The 24,391-nt window shown below is 53.9% G+C and overlaps 7 protein-coding genes across 7 annotated transcripts; 3 read left to right on the forward strand and 4 right to left on the reverse strand.

Moving 5' to 3' along the window:
* Positions 1-136: 136 nt before the first annotated feature.
* Positions 137-4,812, reverse strand: B0T26DRAFT_743119 (mediator complex subunit 13 C-terminal-domain-containing protein; the record flags this gene model as incomplete). Its single annotated transcript, XM_060444212.1, has 2 exons — positions 137-4,693; positions 4,774-4,812. The coding sequence occupies 2 exons, from the start codon at positions 4,810-4,812 to the stop codon at positions 137-139; spliced, it is 4,596 nt and encodes a 1,531-aa protein (XP_060293071.1).
* A 1,729-nt stretch (positions 4,813-6,541) lies between these two features.
* B0T26DRAFT_652024 (WD40-repeat-containing domain protein) lies at positions 6,542-8,672 on the forward strand (the record flags this gene model as incomplete). The annotated part of the gene is made up of 4 exons (XM_060438329.1): positions 6,542-6,573; positions 6,665-6,798; positions 6,864-7,747; positions 7,812-8,672. The coding sequence occupies 4 exons, from the start codon at positions 6,542-6,544 to the stop codon at positions 8,670-8,672; spliced, it is 1,911 nt and encodes a 636-aa protein (XP_060293072.1).
* A 239-nt stretch (positions 8,673-8,911) lies between these two features.
* Positions 8,912-9,423, reverse strand: B0T26DRAFT_754925 (uncharacterized protein; the record flags this gene model as incomplete). The annotated part of the gene is made up of 2 exons (XM_060445879.1): positions 8,912-9,177; positions 9,228-9,423. The coding sequence occupies 2 exons, from the start codon at positions 9,421-9,423 to the stop codon at positions 8,912-8,914; spliced, it is 462 nt and encodes a 153-aa protein (XP_060293073.1).
* Positions 9,424-14,436: 5,013 nt separating this feature from the next.
* Positions 14,437-14,844, reverse strand: B0T26DRAFT_652824 (uncharacterized protein; the record flags this gene model as incomplete). Its single annotated transcript, XM_060438401.1, has 2 exons — positions 14,437-14,492; positions 14,715-14,844. Coding segments are annotated over 2 exons (186 nt in total), but the record flags the coding sequence as incomplete, so codon positions are not given.
* Positions 14,845-17,147: 2,303 nt separating this feature from the next.
* B0T26DRAFT_679140 (pyridoxal phosphate-dependent transferase) lies at positions 17,148-18,706 on the forward strand (the record flags this gene model as incomplete). Its single annotated transcript, XM_060440312.1, has 2 exons — positions 17,148-17,556; positions 17,655-18,706. 2 exons carry the CDS (start codon positions 17,148-17,150, stop codon positions 18,704-18,706), a joined length of 1,461 nt encoding a protein of 486 aa, XP_060293075.1.
* Positions 18,707-19,639: 933 nt separating this feature from the next.
* Positions 19,640-21,268, reverse strand: B0T26DRAFT_743123 (26S proteasome subunit RPN7-domain-containing protein; the record flags this gene model as incomplete). Its single annotated transcript, XM_060444213.1, has 3 exons — positions 19,640-19,838; positions 19,902-20,713; positions 20,810-21,268. 3 exons carry the CDS (start codon positions 21,266-21,268, stop codon positions 19,640-19,642), a joined length of 1,470 nt encoding a protein of 489 aa, XP_060293076.1.
* A 1,157-nt stretch (positions 21,269-22,425) lies between these two features.
* On the forward strand, positions 22,426-23,988 carry B0T26DRAFT_754928 (mRNA capping enzyme-domain-containing protein; the record flags this gene model as incomplete). Its single annotated transcript, XM_060445880.1, has 1 exon — positions 22,426-23,988. One exon carries the CDS (start codon positions 22,426-22,428, stop codon positions 23,986-23,988), a length of 1,563 nt encoding a protein of 520 aa, XP_060293077.1.
* Positions 23,989-24,391: the final 403 nt, after the last annotated feature.

Raw genomic sequence — 24,391 nt, forward strand, 5'->3', positions numbered from 1 at the left:
AAAGAAAGTAAAATGCCAATTACCCTCACGCCACCGCACGGAAGAGCAAAGAACAAACCTCCCCGCTGGAAAACACAATATATGATTTTTTTTTTCTTTTCGGTATCTCGCCGCCGACCACACGCGGGCCGTCCCGTCACATTAGTAGATAGAGTACGCGGACAGCCTTTTCCGCCGCGGCCACATGCCACGGGCGGGCGTCCGTGTCGCGCTCGACGATGCCACGGGCCCTAGCCAGGGTGCCGAGGCCCCTGAAATACATGAGCAAGTCGCGGAGCAGCGACTCGTGCACGCGCGGGTTGTTGCCGCCGTTGTGGATGACGTTGACCTCGATGGCTACGGGGGCATCGTCGGGGCGGTGGCCGCCGCGCTTGATGAGGTAGCCGCTGGCCAGGGCCGGGTTGAGGTCCGTCAGGGAGGTCGAGTTGTTGAGGCGGTGCGAGACGACGACTCCCCACGTCGTCTCGGTCACGTCGATGAGCGTTGTGTCCACGTCGGGTTCCGTGGCTGAGTTCTCGCCGCCGGGCGTCGTAGCGCCGATCCCGCCGCTGGTGGCTCCCATCGGCGTCGAGGGGTTGCCGCCGCCGCCGCCGCCGACTCCGCTCTGGTCTGGGGAGACGATCGAGGTCTGCGGTGTTGACACGGGCGTGGTATAAAACACGGAGGGTGCCGTGAAGGGGATTTTGACCGACGGCGGGATGAGCTGTAGCGACGGATTCGTGTCCACAGTCACGAGCGTCAGACTAACGTTCGCTCGAGCATCTCCATTCGGCTTCGCTAGGCCGACCCAGAACTCGGTTTCTTGTTGGTCCATGGGCCCGCACTTGGCGATTATGACCCGCCAGTGCACCTTAAGAACCGAGATGAAGTCAAGTGTCGTCTCCCAAATCTCGCGCACAACCTCTGTCAGGTGTCTTGAGAGAGGCTTGCCTCGCCGTCCCAGACAGTATGATGCCGTCATTTGCTTACTTCCACGGTTGTCTGTCCATGCCGCTGTGACCCAGCGCTCATCCACGCTTTGAGCATACGCTACATGGATGTAGGTGTTCTCTAGGAGGAGATTTGGCGAGGGGCTGCTCGTCAGTTTGAAGTCTACCGTTCGCGGTAGGGCTCGCTCGAGCATAATCGCGGGGGCCGGCATCGAGCCGCCAAAGAGGGTGCAGCGGTCATACGTCTCGATGCAGAGCCTTATATAGTCAGCCGGAAATAGTACTACTAAAGACGTCTCTGAGGCCAGATGCTCGAGCGGTACTAGCTGGAGGACAAGCTCGTTCGTGATCGGCTTCTTCCTTTCCGACATCACCCGTTTGTAGTGTTCGAAGAGCTCCTGAAAAGCAGCACAAGAATCCACAATCGACCTGGGATTTTCTGCCGAATACACAAAATATACGACAAAGTTCTTCTCGGTCATGGCTGTGGCCGCCAATGCTTGAGCCAATTTCGCCATATTCTCAGTGGCCGCCGAGGCGTCCCGAGGCGTATTAGCCCCGGGAGACACCATATCCTGATGATAGTCAGCAGCAAATGGGAGCAGACCACCCACTATGCCATTGACGGTTGGTAGCGCTACAAAGACCCCCAGTTTGAGCGACTCATATGTGCTTCGTATTCTTTCCACAAAAGCGAGGGCGCTGTCTTGTAAGCCCTCCATCTGGGGAAACACGCATATAGAGACAATGTCCTTGGGACCTTGCGAAGGTCCGAGACCAAGTGTTTCCCAGAAGGACACTGCCGATGGCAACACCGAGAGCTGGGTTTCGTAGCGGCGAATCTCAATGTGAGGAGTAGGAATCTGAAAGATGCTGGGCCGAACCAGCTCCTGACCGGCTGGCCTTGGCGGAACACGGTTCGGCGGCCCCAGTGATGGCACATCCTGCACCTCGATGAAAGGCCGAAGCTGGCATTCCATTGCACCTGCAAGGGTTCTTGGCAAAGCCTTCTGCAACCCCTGCACCGAATATCGGATTGCGTTGACCAAGCATCGGCGCGCCTCTTGAGTTTCGGCGCATGGACGTTGGTAGGCGAGTTTGAGCAGACCCGAGGCGGCCTGCTCGGTGAGAACTTGGGCAACCGTAATCAAGTCATCATCCGAACCCGAGGGGCGGAGGGCGGCGGGCTCCGGGTCTGCAAAATATTTCGTCATAGACAGTTCGGGAACTTCAGGGATCGACAAGCGGGAAAGGTCGATGGACCCATATCCGGGCGAGTCCGCCGAAGTGTTCTCCAGGTCTTTGAAGGAGGCCGCCATTGATACAACATCGTCATCCTGGCGTCGTCTTATCACGCTAGACTTCTCTGGAGAGCAGGGGTCGCCAGACATGTCGCTAGCATTATCGTCTTCTGAAGACCAGCTGCTCTCCTCCGACTCGGAAAGATCATTAGGCTTCGCTGGGCTACTCTCTAGGCCGCCGTTAATTCCGCCGTTAATCTTTGCCAGAAGAAGGCCAATGTTTGATGGCAAACTCTTGAGGCTCTTTCGTTGCTTTACAGGCTCCAGCATGCCACCTGGTATGAGGGGGTTCTCTCTTTCACCACGTTTGTCTTTCTGGGCCTTTAAAGCCGGAATCGTATAGTCATACGGCCCGCGCTCTTGGTATTTTTTGTTTACGAGTGATAGAGATGGATCAAAGTCCACCTTTTCGAACACACTGCCACGCCGTGGCTGGGTGTTCTTGCTAGAATATCTGGGTGGCATTGGCGCGTGGATCGACGCCCGGATGCGCTTATAGACGGTATCCGGGTTGAAGGGGCTTGGGTGTCTTTTTATTCCCAGTGCTGAATTCATGTTGTAGCTCTCCAGGTTGCTCAGCTGCCGGCTTTCTTCGGCGAGAGTGCTTCGAGCGTGCTTTAACTCAGGCTTTGTGAACTCGGGCAATGCAGGGCGGTTATTAGGTCTGGCCGTTTCCGCACCGCCGGAATTGCGGGAAGATCCTTGGATTGCGTGGCTTATACTTGCCGACATATCCCTCGCTAACCCCATCTCGGGAAGAACAGAGAGATCGACGTCGGCTCCAAGTGGTTGCTCGTCAAAGAAATTAAAGTCGGCATCGGTGAGCTCATTGTCCTCAAACAAGTTGTCGCCCAAATCACCAAACATGTTTTCCCCTTCGAGGAATGCTACCCCCTGTGGCTCGCGCTTAGGATCACCCACGTGCCATCCATCAGCGAACCCGTCGCTAGTTGGCGCATCGTGATGCATTACGGCATCGATATCGGCCATTGCAGTTGCCGGCGGCTGCTGGCCTGGGCTCACTCCCGCACCATCGAACGAGGGGGTGAACCCTGGCTGTTGGACCCCGTCTGGAGGGGTTGGGTACATAACACCAGCTGCCATCCCGCCCCCGCCGTTACTCGAGCGCCGAAGAGTCAGGGGCGAATATTCGTTGTGCTGGTGATCTCTTGCATCCGCATCGGCAGTCTCGCGCAACATGGTCGCATCTCGCTCTCTTTTCCTCCTTGCAATAGTATCCTCTCGTTCAGAGACGCCTTGAGACCAGAGCTTCGCGTTGCTGAGGGGGTCCGTATGCTCAGCGACGCTACCCACTTGCAGTTTTCTGAAGTGGTTACCCAGCGCCGCCTCCATCTTTGGCTTCCGAAAACAGAGAACAGACGGCCATGGGGCCGTTGGCCCTGAGCCCAGAAGCGGTGTCCTCTTCCCGTCCCCTCTCTGATCAAATGGTTTTCTCTGGAGAAAGTGTATATTCAGCCACGAGCATCCATCTAACAAAGCGGGCGACATGCCACGCATCTGGAGCAGCTTGATGCAGGTACTCTTCCACTGTGAGAATCTGTCGCTTGGCTCTGGTCTCGCTCGGCTGATATGGGTCTCCGGGGAGTGGCCGAAGCCGCTCTCGAGGTGGCTATCCCCGTCCACTACGCCTTGCAATGCCCCAAAGGCTCCGAGAGGCGCAGCAAGAACTATGGGGCCTGGGGACGGCAAGCTTGAGCGCAAGGCTTCAGCGGAGGAAATCAGGCCCTGTAGCAACGACACGGAGAGAGAGATGACGAGAGATCCCGTTGTAGTCAGGTAAACCCGGAATGTTGCTAGAGCCGAAGTCCGCGACGCTTGGGCCGTATCAACGTCGTCTACGTGAAAGGCCTGGGGCGGGAGCAGGACAGTTCGGTGGTTGAGCGAGATGGCTCCAATTTGGTGGCAGAGCGAAGTCGACAGCGAGGACAGGACCGCCGTGACGAAAAATTCATGTATTTCACGAGCTGGAACCGAGTTGTAGCCCTTCGAGTCCGGGGCGAGGTTGGGCGCCATCTTTGTGTCCACAGCAGCGGTGCCGGCGGTCAGCGCCGGCGGGAGTGAGGTCGGTTGTGTGCTGCGGAATGCCACTTCAACCCCCGAGGCGCTGGAAGAGGAGCTGTTCGGCGTGTTGGTCACGTTTGCCCCCGGCGACCGCCCCCTGTACAGACTCGGTGGCTCGAAGCTCCCTTCCTCGACAAGCCTCAGAAGATAGCCACAGACCTCCATCTTGACGTAGAGACCGTGTTGCTCGGGCTGAAGGGACAAGGGCGCGTCCTTGTCAGAGAGATAGAAACACCATATTCCCCGCCTAGCAACATCCATGTACACAAGATGGCCATCGCTGCGCAGGGCATCCTCGACGTCCGAGGCAGCAAAGGTGTAGGTCGAAGAGTGCGAGGCGACGGGCTCATAAATGCGGAAAGCGATAGAGGAAAGATTATTCTGAACGCGAGCGCTGTCAGTATGCCCAGCAAGACATGCAAGTCAGATGAAAGAGGGAGACGGGAGGGGAGCATGATTACAATTAGTAGAGTATTGGTATCGTATTCGCCCGCGTCCATATCGGAAGAGGTGTCGCCGCACGGCGTGCCCGCATTAGTGGACGGTCATCCACCGTGGCCGGGCGTCGCAGGGGCGTCCTATTGGAAGCCAGAGCAGGCGCGCCGAAGACTGCGGGTGCTGGTGTGGGTGTCGAGGAAAGCTGCAGCTATGAGCTGGGACCGGGCTCGCGGCGACGGTGATGTAGATGTGTGCGCGAGGATGCGCGGCTCCATGGCAGCGCAGACAACCGCAGGACGGGCGGCGCCGTGATTACCGACGACTCGTCGCGGGGCAGCACATGCGGAGCCTGGAAACGGAAGCTTGACTCGAGCAGAAGGAGCTTTCTTTTCAGAAGCTGCTGCTCGGCCTGCTGCCCGTGGCCGGGGCGTCGTGATGCAAGGCCAGGTACCTGAGATGGAATGCCGATGGCTTGCGCGCGTGGTCGCAGTTGCCCAAGTTAGACGACACGGAGGTTGCTCGAGGTCGCTCGAGGTCGTTCGAGGTTTATCTGTCGTCGACACACGTGAAGTCGGCGCGACGATACTAAGAGAGCGTGCAGGGGAGGCCGTTTGTGCAACTCCAGACTTGTTCTTCGGCGGTACACCTCGAAAGTTATAGTGATTAGTGACCTTGGAGGTTCGTCAACTTAGTAAGGAGCCACTGCGTAATGCGCTATGAAGAACTGATTGGGGCCCCAGCACGAGCTCCGCCAAGCGGCCCCGCTCCTCTCCAAAGGACGAATAGCCAAATAGGATTGGATGCAACCTCCCGAAAACTTTCCTAGGTAGGTTGCATTTGGACATTGCAAGACAGTTCAGTAAGTACATACTGTCCAATCCCTGAATCCCCGAATGTTGGTGCGGCACTTGAATAATGGATAGGAAGATATTAGGGATTCAATGAGGTAAATAGTATCAGCCTGGAAAAGCCTTCAGCCAGAGCGGTAAGGGACTGGAGTGAGGCTATCCATATCTTAGACAGTTTCCCACGAACCAACATTCAGAGATTGGATTTTGAGGATATCTCCATCCCATGAATCTCAGAATATCTTAGCACAGAGATAAAATTGTTTACATCTGCTTAATCTGGCCGCACAATAGCCAATATCAGTAGACTACTCGTGCGAATGGATCGTTTTGTGGTAAATATTCCTTACATATCTCGCTATACCTACCAGAGTTTAATTAGAGCACCTGCCATGCAGTGAATCCTGTATTGACTTTAGGGGCGTCCGATAATAATAGACCCGATTGTTCTTTAGATAATCCCGGCAAAGAAACCACTTCGGAACGTCTTGCAATTGCCGTGCGCAAGGTCCAACAAACTCGGCCATGAGGGAAGCAGGTGGTGACGGGAAGATACAGACGCCGAAGCATTTGCCGTGATATGAGACTAGGTAATTTTTGCTTCTGCCGCGGCACTTCGCCGTTCTACGATTTCGGTAGTAAAACCTCAAGTATCCCGTTAACTCGTCGTTAACTCGTCATTACTTAGCTACCCTAGCCCTTCGAGTCAGATCCAGGGCTGGGCCATCAGCGGACGTCAAAGGAGTTTTCCGCTGAAGATTTGAGATCCAGCGGCCGGTTGCTTCCCCACCTATAACGTGAGTTTTAGTGCCGAACATTTACCGTGCTCCGCTCTCCGCCTTCCCAATCGAGACACCTGGCGAAACTTTCTTGGACTTTTCTGCCCAGAATTTTTGGAGATGCGCCTGGCCGAGTAGTTGTGCATGCTTCATTATCGCCCATCATGAAGCTGTCAAACCCAGGGACCGTGCCGGTGTAAGTAGATGCAGTCGCTGTCCAAGATTCTCTTCTTTACCTTCATTATACTTTTTTTCGCAGCGACGAAGATGCTGATTTGACTACCTAGGTATACCATCGCGGGGCCTTCGACCGCGAGACCGCTGCCCGACTGGCTGGCGCGCCGCAGGAAGCGATCGTCCAAATATGACCCCGAGAACCAGAACAACTTCGAGCTGCTACAGGAATTCGAATTCGAAGAAGGTCAGTTCCGACTGTGCTCGCGGGAACAATTTGCCTTTCTGGAAAATGCTAACACCCCTCCACAGCGAGCAACTGTGTTCGAGTCAGCGAGGATGGCAACTGGATCATGAGCTCTGGCACTTATAAGCCCCAATTTCACGTCCACTCGACACAGGAGCTGTCTTTGTCCTTTGCGCGACACACCAAGTCCGAAAATACGACATTTCTTCTCTTGAGTTCGGACTACTCCAAGAGTCTACACTTGCAAAGTGACCGATCCTTAGAGTTCCATACGCCGATGGGATGCCACTATGAAACTCGCCTCCCCAGGTTCGGCCGGGATCTGGCCTATATCCGCCAGAATACCGAGGTGCTTGTTCCAGCCGTCGGCCTGAGTTCGGACGGGTCCGGAATGGGCGAGGTTTTCCGGCTCGATCTCGAACGCGGCCAATACCTCCGACCGTGGCAGATTAACGTGGGGGAAGACGAAGCAATTAGTGGCTTGCAAGGCAGCATAAATGTTGGTGCGGTCAATGTTGCGGCGGTAGCGGAATCCACACACGGCCTTTGCGCCTTCGGGACGTCAATCAGCACCGTCGAGTTCTTCGACCCGCGCACCAAGGGACGAGTTGCAGTCCTCGGAGGTCACGATGGCGAAGTCACTGCCTTGGATTTCAGCAAAGATGGGCTTTCTCTTGCGCTTGGCACAGCTCACGGCCAAATCAGCACATTTGACTTAAGAAATCCGCGGCCTCTTCTCAAGAAGGACCAGGGCATGGGACTTCCCATCCAAAGCCTCATCCACATGACAACACCTACAGAGGAGCGCAAGTTGCTTTCTGCCGACAAGAGAATCATCAAAATATGGGACGAGCACAGCGGTGATCTCTGGACATCCATTGAGCCCATGGTCGACATCAACTATGTTGCTCATTGCCCAGATTCGGGCATGATCTTGACCGCAAACGAGGTAGGTTATGGTCATGCTAGTAAATTACTCAAGATATTGGTTTGCTAACAGACATGACAACTAGGGAAAACAAATGCACAGCTTCTTTATTCCAAACCTTGGTCTGGCGCCAAGATGGTGCCATTTCGTTGACAACTTGGTCCACGAGATGGAGAACGAGACTAGAACCGAGACCTATGACAACTTCAAGTTCTTGACGGTGCCTGAACTGAAGGCTCTCAGCCTAGGGCATCTGGTTGGCAAGACAAATCTATTGCGGCCATATATGCACGGCTACTTTGTCGCAGCCAAGTTGTACGACCAGGCTCGCCTTATCGCCAACCCTTATATCTGGGAGGAGGAGCGAGCGAAGAGAATTAGGGAGAAGGTCGAAAAGGAGCGCGCAAGCCGAATCAGGGGTGTCAAGAAAGTCAAGGTCAATCAGAAGTTGGCTGACAAGATGTCCAAACGACAAGAAATCAAACAGAAGGCCGATATCGAGGATGCTGTGCTGGGTGACTCCCGTTTCGGTAAGCTCTTCGAAGACGAGGATTTCAAGGTCGACGAGACCAGCTGGGAGTTCCGTTCCCTCAACCCAAGTACGCAAGTGCCCGGGCGTGATGGCGCCCCTCCGGCCGCTGTCGAGGATAGCGGCGGTGGGTCGAGCGATGGTGGTGGCAACGCTGGCGATGCTGGCGACGAGGTTTTCATGCAGGTCTCGTCATCACGGGTACAGGGCGGCAGGGCAAAGGACACAGCAATAGGATCCAGGGCCCAGAAGTATACCCGAACAACGAAGACTCGTCCAGGCGAGGTTGTGGGGGAGAAAAACGTAACATTTGTGCCAGAATCTAAGAGTAAGGACAAGGCGCCGCCGCCAGCTCCGGCAGACAAACGCTCAGACGCGAGAAGAAGCGCGAGCACCAACACCTTCCGACGACTATAGACGCCAGACCCCGTTCCATTCATACCCTATATAATACAGACAAAATTATGGTATCACAGCCCCAGCGTCCTGCCGTACAACGACTCGGGCCCGCCATACACGAACTCCATTCCCTTGGCGCAAGGCCTTCAGCTCACAAAGTCTGGGATTGTCGGGATACTTTGCCAACCCATAACGTGGCGGCGCGCTTGCCTGTTGTTTCGGCCTTCATCGGCACCCTCGCTTGCAGAATGCCCTGCTCACTTGCGGCTAAAGTTGTAGCGTTTCTTGTCGGGCTTGTCGGCGCCTTTTTCCAAGTCTAGCTGCTCCGGTTTGATTCGCGGCGTCGGCGGGACCTCGTCCAACTTGACCCGGCCACCTCGACCAACCGACTCTTTGACTGATCTGGGGAATTCGGACCGCCGCGGTGTCAAGACGGTGACGACCTTCTTTGCTGATCTCCGGATGGTCTCACGAATTGTCCATTCCCTCTTCTTGGCGATATAGAAGAGAATCGTCATGGCAACTGCATCCCGGTCAGTTTTGCCTAGAGGTGCGAGGGCAATGTTAACTTACTGCCAAGTATCGCTACGATTGAGACAACTACAATGATTGCAGCCAACCCTCCGCGAGATAGCTCGAATCCCCCGGTACTGGCTCCAGATGCGCCCGCCGCGTTGCCATCAACCGGCGTGTCGGGACTGGAATTATCCTGTCCATCAGTAGAAGGGCCCGAGGTCGGGAGGGGAAAGCTATGTGTCGTAGCCGCCATGTCTATTGTTGTTTTTGTTTGTTCAGCAGCGAGGTCAAGCAGCCAGCTCGTGTGACCAGATAATGATCCAGGACCTGTCCTAGAACCAACATGCGGCCTACAACAGGAAAATGAGAAGAGAATGGGGATGGGATGGGGAATTGAGGACGGGAGACGGGGCTGAGGGGCGGCTGGTAAGTATTTAGATGGTGAGCCAGGTATAACGGCGCGATGGGGGGGGGTTAAAGAGAAACAGCTGTCTGGGCCTCCATACCTATACGCTACTAGGCCTAATCCCATGCTTGGGTGCCAGGAATGCCTACCATTGTCACAGGTGCCGACCTCTCTCAGTGGTGTGCTTGCAATGTGATGCCCTATCGCATGTTGCATCGCCGGTCTTGTGCCCATTCACTCCCCAAGTCGCGGCACTGGCGGTAATAGCAGGAACCGAAGCCCCTTTCAGCGGCCGTCGTGATGCGCAATTGGGCCTGGCAACCCCAGAGCCCGACGCACGATGTCTTTCGTCAGTGTGCCTGTCCCCTTTCCTCCTCAGTTGATTGGCAGTTGCCATTGCCTCGAAGCGCCGGCATGTGTGGCACCCCTGCAGCAAAGCTTGGCCCCTGCGCAACTGAGCCACCCCTTCGAAGCGACCCTCCCAAGCACCCAATCACCGTCGCCGAACAACCAAACCCTAGTGTGCAAAAGCGGCTCGGAGATCTGCCGCCATCACATCCCCCGCCCCGCCCACTTGCGTTCCTCCCCGTCGGTGGTACGCGCCGTTGACGTGCTGCATGATATACTTGGTATACTTGCATGTTCCCATCTCAGCCTCTCTCCCGCCTGGTCCACGAACAGCTGCAGTGCGAGATCGTGCAAAGCCGTAGATGACTTCTTAACTAACTACCTTACTTACCTCAGGGTGATGGGGATGCCTTGGTTAACCATTACGCAGGTTGCTGCTGCTGTGTCAGAAAAAACACATATCAAGGAGTTAGTCCCGCTGACAGACTTCTTAGGAGCTGTTGTATATGTGGATTTTTTTTTTTGGGGGGGGGGGGGGGGATATTATTTTTGGACAACTGCGGGACGCTCGGGGAGGCGCTGTCGGTGCCACCACTCACCACCCTCAATGATACCAGGTATAAAAGCTACGATAACGAAGTCTGGATACCCATATCACTAGGAAATCACCGGTTATCGGCGACAGCCCTGTTCTTGATCTCGAAGACACGTTCAACCTCGTATTGGTCCAGCCTCGTTATGAACTTGTCCCAAAAAAGCCACGATTTTTATCCTGGGTAAGTTGGGTGTGGTAGAAACAAATTGGATCTGATTATTATTATTTTTGTCACCCGCTTGTTCTCGGCGGTGACCCGGGACGAGGCCATCCATACATACTACTACGCACACCAAACGCCACCTTGACTGGAAAGGGCCGCTTCCGTGGCTGAGACGTGTGTGTGGTGTATGGAGGTTGTAGCACTTGCCGCCGCAGCTTTTATTTCGTCGAGATTAAACCCCAACACATGTTTGCGTGAGTGTGCAAGGGGACTCATTTGAGCGGACTTGCTTCTTGTGGTTTTCCAGCCAAGGCCTTGAAATATCTCTCTTAGTCCGCTAGAATGAATGGACTACTAGACTGTCTTGGCATGGCCAGAAATTTCTGGTAGTCTTTTTTCGTCTTTTTTTTGTTCTCCTTTAGCACGGAGTTAATTAATGTCCCAAGTCCTGCTCTTGTCCAAGTCATGCATTCTCATACTCTTGCCATTGCTCCATACGTAATCACCTTCACTTCAAGCGGTACCCAGAACCAACCTAGAGGTCGTATTATTGGCTCCCTTGGTAATTGACTTCTAGGGAGCAGGCCGGAAATTTGTAAGCATTTGTGTTTTCATGCTTAGGGGGGTCTTCGGACCCCCTGAAAAGACCATGGAACCAACTCACCGTGGAGGCATGGGAGGCATCAAAATGTTGTACTAGAATATCATTCCCCGTAAATAATACTCGTAAGCTCAAAATGTTGAGCTTCAAACAAAGTTCGAAGAAAACACTCACGAGAAGTAAGTGATAACTATTGAGATGATATCCTGGCATCAATGCGCATAAAGGTTCTCTTGGAGAGCATCTGAGAATATTGTCAACGATGCTAATTGAAATAAACATTGATAGTCTCACCTTGATGACCGAAAAGCTCGAAAATCTGGTGAATCTGACGACAAGCCAGCCTGACTTGCTCGCTGGCGTCCAGGAGCTGCACCATGAAGCAGCCAACAAGTGAGCAAATACGCCGTGTTTCCCACCTTGCCGTTTGCTTGTCCTGACCGCCAAAGCGTTACATCTAAGCTAGAATCATTCTTCGAGTCTCATGGACCAGACAAAGAACCAGCTGATCAACTCGTTGAAGTCGTCAAGACCCAGATGGGAAAGATACTGGAACAACTTGACAACCAGTAGCACGCGTTGGGCCAGAAGTTGGAGAAGAAACTGGAGGAGAACGGCACGCTTTCTAGTTTATTGAAGACGAAGGAAGCCGAATGCCAGCAACGCGAGGCTGAAGTCGATGAGATGAGAAAGGTCTCGTTGCGGCAAATGGATAAGATACGGAGCCTTCATGAAGAAATCCATGAAATGGAGAATCATCGCCTACAAGACTCTGAGACCGAGATTTCGCGTCTGACAGAAACCCTCAGCGCCAAAGAATCCATGATTGCGGAGCTTGATGAGAAACTGGAGGCAAAGGATGACACATATCGGGCCGAAGTGCAGCAATTCACTGCAAGTGTTCTCGGGTTCAACAAAACAATCCAGACAATGGATTCCACACTGAAAGCCGCAGCGAATAAGGCAGTCAGTATTGCTCGCATGGAAGCTAGAGTCGAAATTGAAAAAGCCAAAACGGAAGCCAAGGAGGGTTTACACCGCACACAACAGCTGGATTACTTGACTAGTCAGACAACGAGCCTCAAGCAAGCACTGCACGAAAAGGAACAGAAAGAGCGTGATGGCATTGCTACAACAAAGTCGCTCAGAGAGAGCCTCTCCATTGCCGAGGAACGGTATAAGACCATGGCCGACGAGGTCAAGCAAAAAGCTGCAAAAGGTGAGCAATTTCGGAATCAAGAGTCGGCCAAACTTCAAAAAATTACTACCGAGCTTGATGGTGCCATGGAAAGGGGACTCAAGTCTGATGGGGATTTCCGCCGCTTGTGTGTGAAGGCTAATGCGCTCTTTGACGTCTTGAAGCAGTGGACTACCAAGGAGGGGCTTGTCACTGAAATCGATATTAGCTTCGATACCTTCTTCGGAGACGGTGAAGCTGACGAGACAGGACCGAAATTCGTACAGACCCTTGGAAAGTTGATGGATTCTCTGAAATCCCATGCTCTTGTGGGTAGAGGTCCTTCGGAGCCCTTGAGGGAGACTAATTAGAATGCCAAACATTACTTTTAGAGTGAAGAGATACTTTCGCAGCTCTCACCATTGGACGCCCCTAATTCAGCCTACTATCGGGACCAGCAGGACGACAGCAGGAGCATGCTAAACAAGGACGAGGAGATACATACACCTGGAAATGGCGATCAGTCAGGCATTACCTTCCCATCTAAGGACCTCACGGTTCTTCAAGCCCGCAATAGACGTGTCGTCGTCTGCAGCCCTGCAAATGATCTGGGCGAACCTGTCTCGCCTTCTATTGACCAGGAGAAGCAACAGAGGAGTCTAGCCTGGAAACCAAAATCCATTCTGAAGCGTATCACTGGAAGCATGTCCCAACATGGCGACGCTCAGAAAAGCTCACCAGACCAGGGTGTGCCTACCAGAAGCTCTAATACGCCTCTAATCACCGAGCCTATGCTCACAGAGGTAATAGCCGAAGAAGTGCAAGTTAAGAGCTGCCATGACAAGCGGCCTGAACGGGCACCGAGGCCAAAGCAGAGCACGGGTAAGCCGCGGAAAACACATTCACACAGACGGAAGCGCTCGGAGAGTCCACAGAGATTTGGAGACTCAGTTGGTCTCTCAAAGCAGACCAGAGAACCTAGTGTAAAGCGTCTGTCGTCACTTAACATGCTAGGGGAGGAAGTAGTCAAGAGTGAGACTGGACCGACCCAAGATTTCCCCAACGCACCTCAGCAAACTCAGTGGGCATTTAAAGGGACAGTACAGCCGCACAAGAACGCAACTCTTTTAAACAAGCCTAAGACTAGAACTTATGGTTCTAGAAACGGCATCGCAGCATCCCAGGAAAGCCAGCAACAGGACTCCCAATCATAGCCGCGATTCCGGCGTCCAGAAGAGGAATCGCAAGAGTCCAACACATTTTCTTAGGATTTTGCACAGAAGGACGAAAATCTACTTCTGCCTTTGCCGGACTTTAAAAGACGGTCACGATAGCCATTGAGAACGGTTCAGTTACGGATCCTTCCCCTTGCTCTTACTATTGCAGATCTTACGACAGGTCGAATTTGTTCGATACTCGACGCGACAGTTGAACATATTTACCGCCTTCGGGTTTACTTTAACGAATGTTAGTTCTGAGCTTTGACAGTGTTATTTGACCATTTGGAGGGATGAAGGACGGGATATATCTAGGCTACCATGTCAGAATGAAAGTGTACTATCCAACACTATACCGGAAAGTTGATCATTGTAATAGAATATGTATTTTTCCTTTCCTTCCCTAATAGGCAATAAAGCCTATCTCAAAACCTAGAACGCCGGCCATGCTGATGTGTGTGTGGCGGGGTGGTTTCTTTTATAGTACACTGACAGACATCATCGGTGGTATATGGTAGTAGTAGTACACGGCTGCTGTTATGCACCACCAAAGGGTACGCATGCTTCTTCCATGTGCTTCGTTCGTCGAGGCAAATCCACCTTTGTCCGTACCGCGAGGTTGATGTGCGGTACAGAATAACCGGAACTTTTCGCAAGCTGGTCCATCTGTAGGGCAATCGTTCGGTGGCTCGCCCAGGCGATTTTGCGGTAGAAGGATGACCCCATCGCCCCGTTTCTGTTTGGTCTCAGCCAGTTCCATCACCTGCCACCAGTGAACTTTTTCTTTGACTCGAGGAATAGGACTCTCCTTCGCACTGCGGGTTTCGATGTGGTTAGCGAGCTGTATCTACGTGGGTGGGTATAGAGCCGTTGTGGCCATTCTGTTTTTGTTGCTGAAGTTGGAATGTTGAGGGGGTAGTCTTTTTTATTGTCCGATCTCGTCTCCAATCCTTTCCCCTAGGTCTGATCCCTATCCATTAAGAAGAGGGTGGCAAAGGGGGAGAACGCAGCGCAAATGGAAACTGGGCGCGGCATACCGATCGGGTCATATTTGAGTAGGCTCATCGGCCGCGCTACTCTGGGCCGCGTAAAGGTATAGAAGTAGCCCGTCATGGCCATCGATAGGAGGCGCACGATGATGACGCGGGACTTGGCTTTTTTTTTTAAGAAGTGGAAATGTTAGCCCAGAGTGGTTTTTTTTTGGAGGCTCCTTGCCTGTTTCCCCCCCTTGTCAATTGGGGATTGAATTGATGGTGTGTACCTTTCTTTGCCATCTTGGCTTGCAACGCTGTCGGTGTTCTCGGGGACGGCGGCGGCGAGCGGTCGTGGCTGTCAACGGCTGGCGCGCGCCCGTCGTGTGTTTTTGAAATTCTCAGAGGTTTCGTTTGCCTGTGTCCCAAGTCGCCGACGAATGTCAGTTTCCCCGGAGAGCTACCGCGCTCGCTAGCTACTAGCGCACTTTCACACAGAGAGCTGCGTCAGGGGGTCGAGCTACAGCTGCTCGGGCCCCACTTACAGTGCTGCACTTTGGAAAGAGCCGGAAAGCCGGTTGATCCAGGCCGGCATGTTGGCCTACGGACGGGCCGGGACCTGCGTGCGTACGGGATTCAGAGCAACGCAAGACAAACTCCCAGGTCATTCATTCCTCCAGATGCTAATGGGTTGGAGTGAAGGGGAAATAAATTCAGATGAAATGCTGATATAATCAAACAACTGGCTAATAAGAACTCTTCACTTATTTGATGGATATCTCCTTTCTCGGCTCTGATGTCATAGCGATACAGTCTCCGAGGTATAGCGGTACTGGACAGTCCTTCATGGATTGGACTGTATCTCTAGTATCTTGTTTCTGAGACCCAACTGGTACACAATGGCCTTGGTTTTTGCGATGCTCTCTAGAGGTTCTCGTTTACCTATTTCCGAAATCTGTCTGTGGCACCCGTTATCAATGAATAGCGTTCAGCATCTCCTCGCGCTAGAGCCACAAAGAGTTCTAGCAACCAAACGTAACCTTTAGTTCGTATCGGCTGAGGTCATCCAGTCAGCCATGAAGGAGGCGGCGGCGGCGTCGGTAAATTCAATTACTTCAGTTTCGTTCTATCTTCATGCTTGTTCTTATTCCGTTAGCCGTTTCAAGCAAGCGAGGGCTCACCTTGACCGTTGACGGGAACACCACACCGCTTTGCTCCATTTTCGGAGCTGTCGAGTCTGGGCACTTCGGAGCGAACGGCATTGTTACCCAGCTGGCACCAAAAGGACGATCCTATTTCATCTCTCTGGTCCTGTCGATAAGAGAGATCTGTGATCTTTCTGTCACGAGACTCTCGACAATTGGACTCCGACACGGGCCTCGAGCTCGAAGGGTTGTAGTGGCTGAACAGAGTTGCAAAGCTTCCCCACGATAAGCTTTCCCCACCTAAACCGAGTGAGCGCATCCAGGAACCGCCAAGTCACCTCGCCCAAATCCTTTCTTCAACTCGCACGACATAAAATGGCGCCTGGTATGGAAAAGGCGCTGCGCATTGCTCGCTGCAGAGCTGCTTCGATAAATAGCTCATTGCCAACTGTAAGCGCCAATTGGCGAGCTTTGGGTCACAAAGGTAACGAGGCTTTTTTTTTTTTTTTTTTTTTTTTCATTTTCCATTCTCCCTCAACAGCCCGTCGTTTCTGTTTGCGCGCGCACTTGCCCGCCACCTGCAGCCTGATGCCAGCTCCCTAGTGGGGTCTTGCCTCTGTAGTAGGCGCCTGAAACCAGGAAGGTCCGGACTCAGACTCAGGGCCCCCGGTTTCGGCCACTGGGGCGGGTTCAGTCATGGGTCTGACTTCCAGCGCTGTTCTCGTTCACATTCGGCCTGGTCCGTGGAGACAGAAATGTCGGGCGACAAGAGGGACAAGATGCGCTGATTTCTTCGGCTGCGCGCGCTCCTGTCGGGCAGCTGGTAGCCAACCACAATGCTGGCCTGCGGTCTTATTCCCGCCTCGGTCTCATGTCATTATTCATATCTTTTATTTTCTCTCGTTTGTTTCTTGTCTCTAGCCCATCTCTCTCTCATCCTTCCCTGGCCCGCTCTCTGTCCGCCTGAAGAAGACGAACCTCCATATCGTCCATTCACCACCAACCCCCCTATTCCTGCTATTCACATACGCTGTAAATTATTGCCTCAAGTGTTAGTGTCTGATTTCGCCACTTCAAATCTATACTTTTCTTGGACCACCACTATCTCGAGGCTAGGATTTATATACCTACCTACCTTACCTATCTATACTCGCTGCTGCAGTTCCCAGACATCTTTTTTATTAACCAACGAGCCCATTTATTGGTGTTTGTCATAGATATCGTGAGCCTAGCTTTCCCGCCATCTTCTCATCCCCGCCCTACCCCGCTGCGTCAACAGCGCAACTGCTTCTCGTCGTCTCCCGGCCCACTGTTGTTGTTGCGCCTGCCGCCTTCGTGCCGGCAGACCCGCACAATGTCATCCACAACGCCCCGGCGACGCCTGAACATCAACAACATCAACCCACACATCAAGGCGGCCAAGTATGCCGTGCGCGGCGAGCTCGCCGTCAAGTCGGAAGAGTACCGCTCTTACCTCCAGGGTGGGCTCACCGACCTGCCCTTCGACCAGGTCATCTCGGCCAACATCGGCAACCCCCAGCAGCTCGACCAGAAGCCCATTACATTCTTCCGCCAGGTCCTGAGTCTGCTGGAAAACCCGACCCTTCTTAGTCATGAGGACGTGCTGCTGAACCAGCTGGGCTACAAGCCTGACGTTCTCGAGCGCGCGAGGAGGCTCCTCAAAAGCGTCGGCTCTGTCGGTGCTTACAGCGCTAGCAATGGCGTTCCCGCTATCAGACAGAGCATTGCTAAGTTCCTCGAAGGTGAGTTAGCTGCCGTGCCATGTCGTCCCATGCTATTGCGTCAAGATCTTGGGAGGGTGTCGGTAGCTACTTTACAAGCTGACCCGCGCACCGACTAGAACGTGATGGCTTTCCCGCAAACAAGGCGGACATCTACCTTTCTGCCGGAGCTTCGTCAGGAGTTAACACCCTCCTGCACGTCCTCTGCGCCGACGAAAATTCGGGCATCCTTGTCCCCATCCCCCAGTACCCCCTTTACACCGCCTCTCTTGCCGTGTTGAACGCCAAGTGTGTCCCCTACCTTCTGGACGAGGCCAGGAACTGGGGCACTGATCTTGCCACCATCAAAGAGGCCAACGAGAAAGCCAAGGCCGAGGGTATCGACGTGCGCGCAATTGTCATCATCAACCCGGGCAATCCCACGGGCGCCTCCCTGCCTGAGGAGGACATCCGCGCCGTCATCGACTACGCCCAGCAGGAGCACTTGGTCATCCTCGCCGACGAGGTGTATCAGACCAATGTGTTTGTTGGCGAGTTCATCAGCTTCAAGCGCATGCTGCGCCAGCTGCAGAAGGAGAATCCAGGCAAGTACGACTGCGTGGAGCTCGCATCGCTCCACTCGGTTTCTAAGGGCATGGTGGGCGAGTGCGGCCACCGCGGCGGCTACTTTGAACTCGTCAACTTCGACCCAGAAGTGCAGGCCGAGATCTACAAGTTTGTCAGCATCATGCTCTGCGCCCCTGTCATCGGCCAATGCTTGGTGGAGCTTATGGTGAACCCGCCCAAGCCGGGCGAGCCGAGCCACGATCTCTACAGAAAGGAGTATGACGGCATCTTCAACGGCCTCAAGGAGCGGGCCATGGCCCTGCACAAGGCTTTTGAGCAAATGGAAGGCGTCGAGTGCGGCTCGCCCCAGGGCAGCATGTATCTCTTTCCCACAATCAACCTGTCTCCCAAGGCTGCCGAGGCTGCCGCCCAGGAGGGGCGCACCGCCGATGAGTTCTACTGCATGTGTATGCTTGAGGCCACGGGTGTCTGCGTTGTCCCCGGCTCCGGGTTCGGGCAGAAGGAGGGCAGCCTACACTTCCGCACGACCTTCCTCGCGCCCGGAACCGAGTGGGTCGGGTCAATCATCAAATTCCACCAGGAGTTCATGGGCAAGTACCGCTGATGCAAAGACATGCGTGCGCGCGGTGGTTTTGTTCTGCGGAGCTGCCTCCCGGTTCATATCTCGGAACCGAGCCATATCGATTATATAGTCCTCCCTTTGTTGGCGAGCTTTCGAATGCTTGAGTCTGGAAAAAAGAGAAACTTGGATCCGTACGCATTACTGATTATCTTTTGGTCTAGCCATGGTTTTCTCAAAAAAGCGGGGAGTTGGGGGTTGGGTTAGTAGTAGCATGGGATACCATCACGGAGAGGAAGGGCGAGAGAGAAGAAGACTCGGCGTTTTTTACCATGTATTTTTCTTTTTCATACTTCTAAATATTGTGGTCGACGGGGAGAGCAGAACACATCTAGATGATATGCGAGCGAAGGGAATACCATCCCCAAATACACAGCGGGCAAGTTAGGGCTAGATAGCGTGCGAGGCGCCAGTATTTATATATCATTGTTCAGCCTCTTTTTTTTCCCATTAATTATTTCTTCTTGAGAGGATGATAACATCAAACTCATACACACTGGTCCAGCCTCAACAAACACCCCTGACAGACCACAATGTTCAACACAGGATATTGGCGTTTGTCTCCATGTCTAGAACAAAGGATGGGAAAGACAACGTCAGTCAAAAGCCAAGGTATCATACAAGCTAATTATCACATTTGCGCATCCCTCCCGAAACTGCTCTATTTTTCACGGCTCCTGCCTGTCCCTTAGCCGACTGTCTCCAAAACTGATACGTTGGGAGAGATCACTTTACCAAGTATACGGGTTCAGAACACAGCACAAATGTGGGCGTGGGTGTTGAGGTATGCAGAGAAAAACCCGGGTAAACAAATGCGCTTTTCGTGTTCCTTCCATCTATTTAAGAGTCTCCCTCTCATTCATACGGAAGACAGGATCGCGCCTCTCAATACGCACATTCATATGGATTAACAAAACATTACGCTCTTTCGCTCCCTCTCAACCGAACAGCCTGCCCATACTTTTGCAGCTTCGTAATCAGCTGATCGCCTTGGCGCACGACGTCCTGGTACTGCTTGTTCTTGTCGTCGGGCCGGTTGGTCTCAATGACGCCCTTGCCCGAGACACGATCGATCGTGCAGGGAATCCGGCCGCCGGCAATGAACTTGGCTAGGTCGCTGAGTGAGAGAACATGTTAGCTTCCTATCAAAAACTTGAAGGGAACGCAGGAAGAATCTTACCGATCCAGAAAGTCAACGGTTACCCCAAAGTCATTAGCCATGCTGTCGAGACCGACAACACGATAACTCTGCAGAAGCTGCTGGTAGGCACGGAGGCGCATCTCACGGATGAACCAGTTCTTGTGCTCGTGAAGGTAGCGGTCCTGCGTCAGGAACTGCTCCTCGACGAGAGCAAGAGCCTGGAAGAAGAGCTTATACCGTCCGTTATACAGGCTGCTGACAAGCTGAGAAAGCGAGCTGAAGTCTACCGACATCTCGGCCTCAGGTTGATCGGTGCTGCGGCCCAGGGTCGTCAGGTTTACGACGGCTGTCGCTCCTGCTGGGATCGAGCTCGTGTCCTGCATGCTCGCGTCGGCGCCGGGGCCAGCCGAGATGGCACCCGACAGGGCCAAGAGCTTGTCGCTGCCGTCACCAAGGATCGCCTTGATCTCAGGGGCATCCACCACTTTGGACTTGAAGTCGACACGCTTGAGAGAGATGGAGCCGGCGAGCACTGAGTAGACGACCAAGTTGCTGTAGGTGCATAGCTCGTACGATGTGAAGGTTGACAGACTGTCCAGCAGTAGGGGGGCTGCCAGGTTGTAACTCCGCACAGTCAAGAGGTAGAGGCCTTCATAGGCCTTGAGGCGGTTTCTACGGTCCCAGTCGCCGCCGCTCTCAACCAGCGTCTTGGCCCGCTCAACGTGCTTCTTGACGAGCTGCTTGTCACCGTAGAACAGTCCCATTCGTATGATAGCGAGCACAATATCAATCTTGGTGCCAAGAATACCCGTCTTCTCATACACGTCGTCATACGAGGAAATGGCTTTCTCCTATAGAGGCGAGCAAGGCGTACTTGTTAGAAACAGTAAAATATTTCCAATGGCGAGTAGAGCCGGGGGGAGGCTATTGGACGGTGGAAAACAAACCTTGTCACCGACTCGGGCCCAGAACTCGGCTCTCTTGCCTCTGGCAGCCATGATCTCAGTGTCGCCAGCTTTTTCGACAGCCTCATCCTCCTCTTTCTGGAACTCGTCTAGTTCACGTTGGTTATCGGCCTGCAGTGACTGGTACAAGGCCTCGTCCCAGAGGAGGTTTATGCTCGACGAGGTGCCCTTGGTGGCGATCATGCCGACGGCGCTGCTCTTTCTGCTTGTAGGCTTGCCGACGACACTCGAACTGGCCTCGCCGACGGGGTTGAGGATACCCTCGACGGGATGTGCAAGGTACCGGTACAGGGGCGCCATCTTGTGCTCGCTGATGGCATCCTGCAGGCTCTTGGCCGACGCCTGCTGCGCGGGACGGGAGGCGTAGGGGTTAGTGAGCGTGAAGACGTGCTGGGCCAGCAGCAGCAACGGCCATTTTGCGTATTGAGGATCTGAGCCCATTGTGGTGGCGATGTGACGGACTTGGTTGGTTTGATCTAGAGCCAGGCCAGGCCAGTCGGGACCTTGGTTGTAAGAAGCCTGCCTGATTAAGTCCAGTAAATGCGGGAACCTGCAACAAATCGTCTCGATGCAGAAAAGAATGCCTCAGATATTCAAGGCAGATACGAGTTCGGCGGATGAAGTCGCTGGCAGCTCGGCTTGCAGATGTTGACAACGCTGGTTGGGTTTGGAAGACGGAGGATGGCTAAGCTCGAAGTTGTCAGCTCTCAGGTTGGCTCGAGCGCCGCGGTCTGGATGCAAGGCGGCAGCTGCTCGCGTCAGTCGCAGCCCGGGGAGCTGAATCTTAGGTTCTTACTATATTAGGCTAGTGCCATTGGTTTGGCGGCCAAGCTCAACAAGCCAAAAGCCTTAGTAATTGGGCTGTGCCCATGGGTACAGTCAGACCTACAAGGAACGATAGTGGGCGGTATATACCCAGATTCTGATCGTTAATAAGAGGTTATCGTTAAAGATCAACCCCTAATTAGGCAGTTAGTGGGGCCTGACAAATTTAGAGTGGGTTTATACCAAAGAGGCTTAGTGTCTACCCTTCAAACCAGCTCAATATTGTTATACGAAGGGAATGCAAAACAAATTTAGGCCCACTTATTTCTCTCTGACCCATTTTGCCCCATTTTTACCCCACTACTTTCTAATCGTAAGCTCGGATCGTTATGTGCAGGTCTGACTGTATTTTCCAAGCCGCTCTGCAAGCGAGTTGAAACTGTAGCTTCAATTGTCCCTAATCCGGTCTAGTCGAAACGTAGAAACCTACCGTGGACGGCTTTATTATCGCTATTTTATTCCTTGCGAGCCCACTGTGCATTCTTCCGTGCCTTCTTCAGACAGCGACAGCGACACAGACACGGCCTTATCGTGCAACTACAGAGACTTGCCAATTCCGCGCTTTGCTCCTAATATCAAAGCGAAAAAGATTCGGGACTTTATTTCGAGTCTTATACATCGCATTTCGGAATGATATGACAAAGCGATAATCACCGATCTGCACCTGCTAAAGACAGCGACCAGAAAGGCCCAGACCAGCTGCGAGATCTACAAGCTCCCTTCCAGAACACCTCACCTTCTATCCACCCCGTCCTGATTGCGCGCTATCTACCATGGCGGGAAACTTCCCCCACGACGAAACTGAGACGCACTCAGCAGCGTCGCAATCCTCGTCCCGTCGCAAAAACAATGACAACGACGACCTACCTCAGCCCTTCGACGCCAAAAAGTTGGCGCCGGCCAAGAAGCGACAGCGGTCTACTTCACCCCCACCTGGCGGGGAGGCGCCGCGCAAGCAGAAACGACCTGGCCAGCGGGCTCGCATTTCTGAGGCAGAGCGGGAGCAAATTCGACAGAGGGCCCTCGAACGCGAGCGAACCCTTGCCGCACAGCAGCAACATCTAGAAGCGCAATCAGGAGCGCCTCCGCTGGCGGACCCGAGAGACCCGAGGGACCTGCGGAGCCCGTCGGGGCCACCGCCGCTGGCAGGACGTTCGGTCATCAACGACGTAGTGCGGGCGCACTACAACGCGGTGCCGGAGCGAGGGCGCGACTGGCGCAAGACGGACAGCCGCATCAAGGGCCTGCGCTCCTTCAACAACTGGGTTAAGAGCTGCATCATCCAGAAATTCTCCCCCGATGAGGACCACGTGCCAGGCGCCCGTGAGCGCGGCATGAGCTCTGGCAATAAGCTGCTAGTGCTCGACATTGGCTGCGGCAAGGGAGGCGATCTGTACAAATGGCAGCAGGCGCCGCAGGCCGTTGAGTTGTATGTTGGACTGGACCCGGCTGATGTGTCCATTGACCAGGCACGGGAGCGATATCGCAGCATGGCAAACCGCGGCGGAGGAGGTGGGCGGGGAGGGCGCGGTGGTGACAGAGGCCGACGACCGCCGAGCATCTTTGACGCGCGCTTCCACGCCAAGGACTGCTTTGCTGAATCACTGGGGGACGTGGAGATTGTGCGGCAAGTTGGCTTTGGGACCTCTAATATCAGCAGCAGCCGCGGCTTCGACGTGGTCAGCATGATGTTCTGCATGCACTACGCGTTCGAGAGCGAGGAGAAAGCGCGCCAGATGCTCAAGAACGTCGCCGGCGCGCTGAAGAAGGGCGGCCGCTTCCTTGGGTGCATCCCCAACTCTGACGTCATTGGCTCCCGTGTTGAGGCATTCAACCAGGGGCTTGCAAAGCAGAAAAAGTCTAAGGCGGCTGAGACCTCTTCCGACGGTGCTGATCCTGAAACCAAAGCTGAGGCCGAAGATGGGGAAGTGTCAGACGAGAAAGAAGACGGCGAGGCCGACGAGGAGGAGCCAACGGCCGAGTGGGGCAACGATATCTACCGCGTGCGGTTCCCCGGAAAGACGCCCGAGGACGGCATCTTCCGACCGCCGTTTGGGTGGAAATACAACTTCTTCCTGCACGAGGCCGTCGAAGAGGTGCCCGAGTACGTGGTCCCATGGGAGGCGTTCCGCGCCCTGGCCGAGGACTACAACCTCGAGCTGCAGTACCACAAGACGTTTGACGACGTGTGGGAGACGGAGAAGGATGACCCCGATCTCGGCCCCCTCAGCGAGCGCATGGGAGTGCGCGAGCGCCGCGGCGGCGCCCTGCTCGTCTCTCCCGAGGAGATGGAGGCTGCTAGCTTCTACGTTGCCTTTTGCTTCTACAGGGTATAAACACCCCCGGGCAAAACAAGAATCTCTTTTCCCTTATTATTTTCTGTCTTAAACAACTTTGGCTTTGTGCTTTACCTATTCTAGAGGAACAGAGGCGATCCCTGATGGGAACTGGCGCGGTGGCATTTTTCCTCTCTTCTCCCTTTCCTGCTCTGCGGAGACAGCGACAGCAAGAAACCCCCATGACTCGGACACGAAGTTGTTGGGTCGGCCTGTGTGAGGCAGCAGGCATTTGACACCGTGCATTCACATTTAAACTTGCTGGCATATGCGCCCCTCCAGCAACCTTTTTTTTTCTGGCAAATATCAAGGCTCTGTTTTGATGGAAGAACTATGAATATTTTTCCTTCTCCATTACCCGCCTAGGGAACACTTGGCTACCTAGCAAAACAATGGTAAACAG

Source organism: Lasiosphaeria miniovina, assembly GCF_030549165.1.
Source record: "Lasiosphaeria miniovina strain SMH2392-1A chromosome Unknown B0T26scaffold_6, whole genome shotgun sequence".
NCBI lineage: Eukaryota > Fungi > Ascomycota > Sordariomycetes > Sordariales > Lasiosphaeriaceae > Lasiosphaeria > Lasiosphaeria miniovina.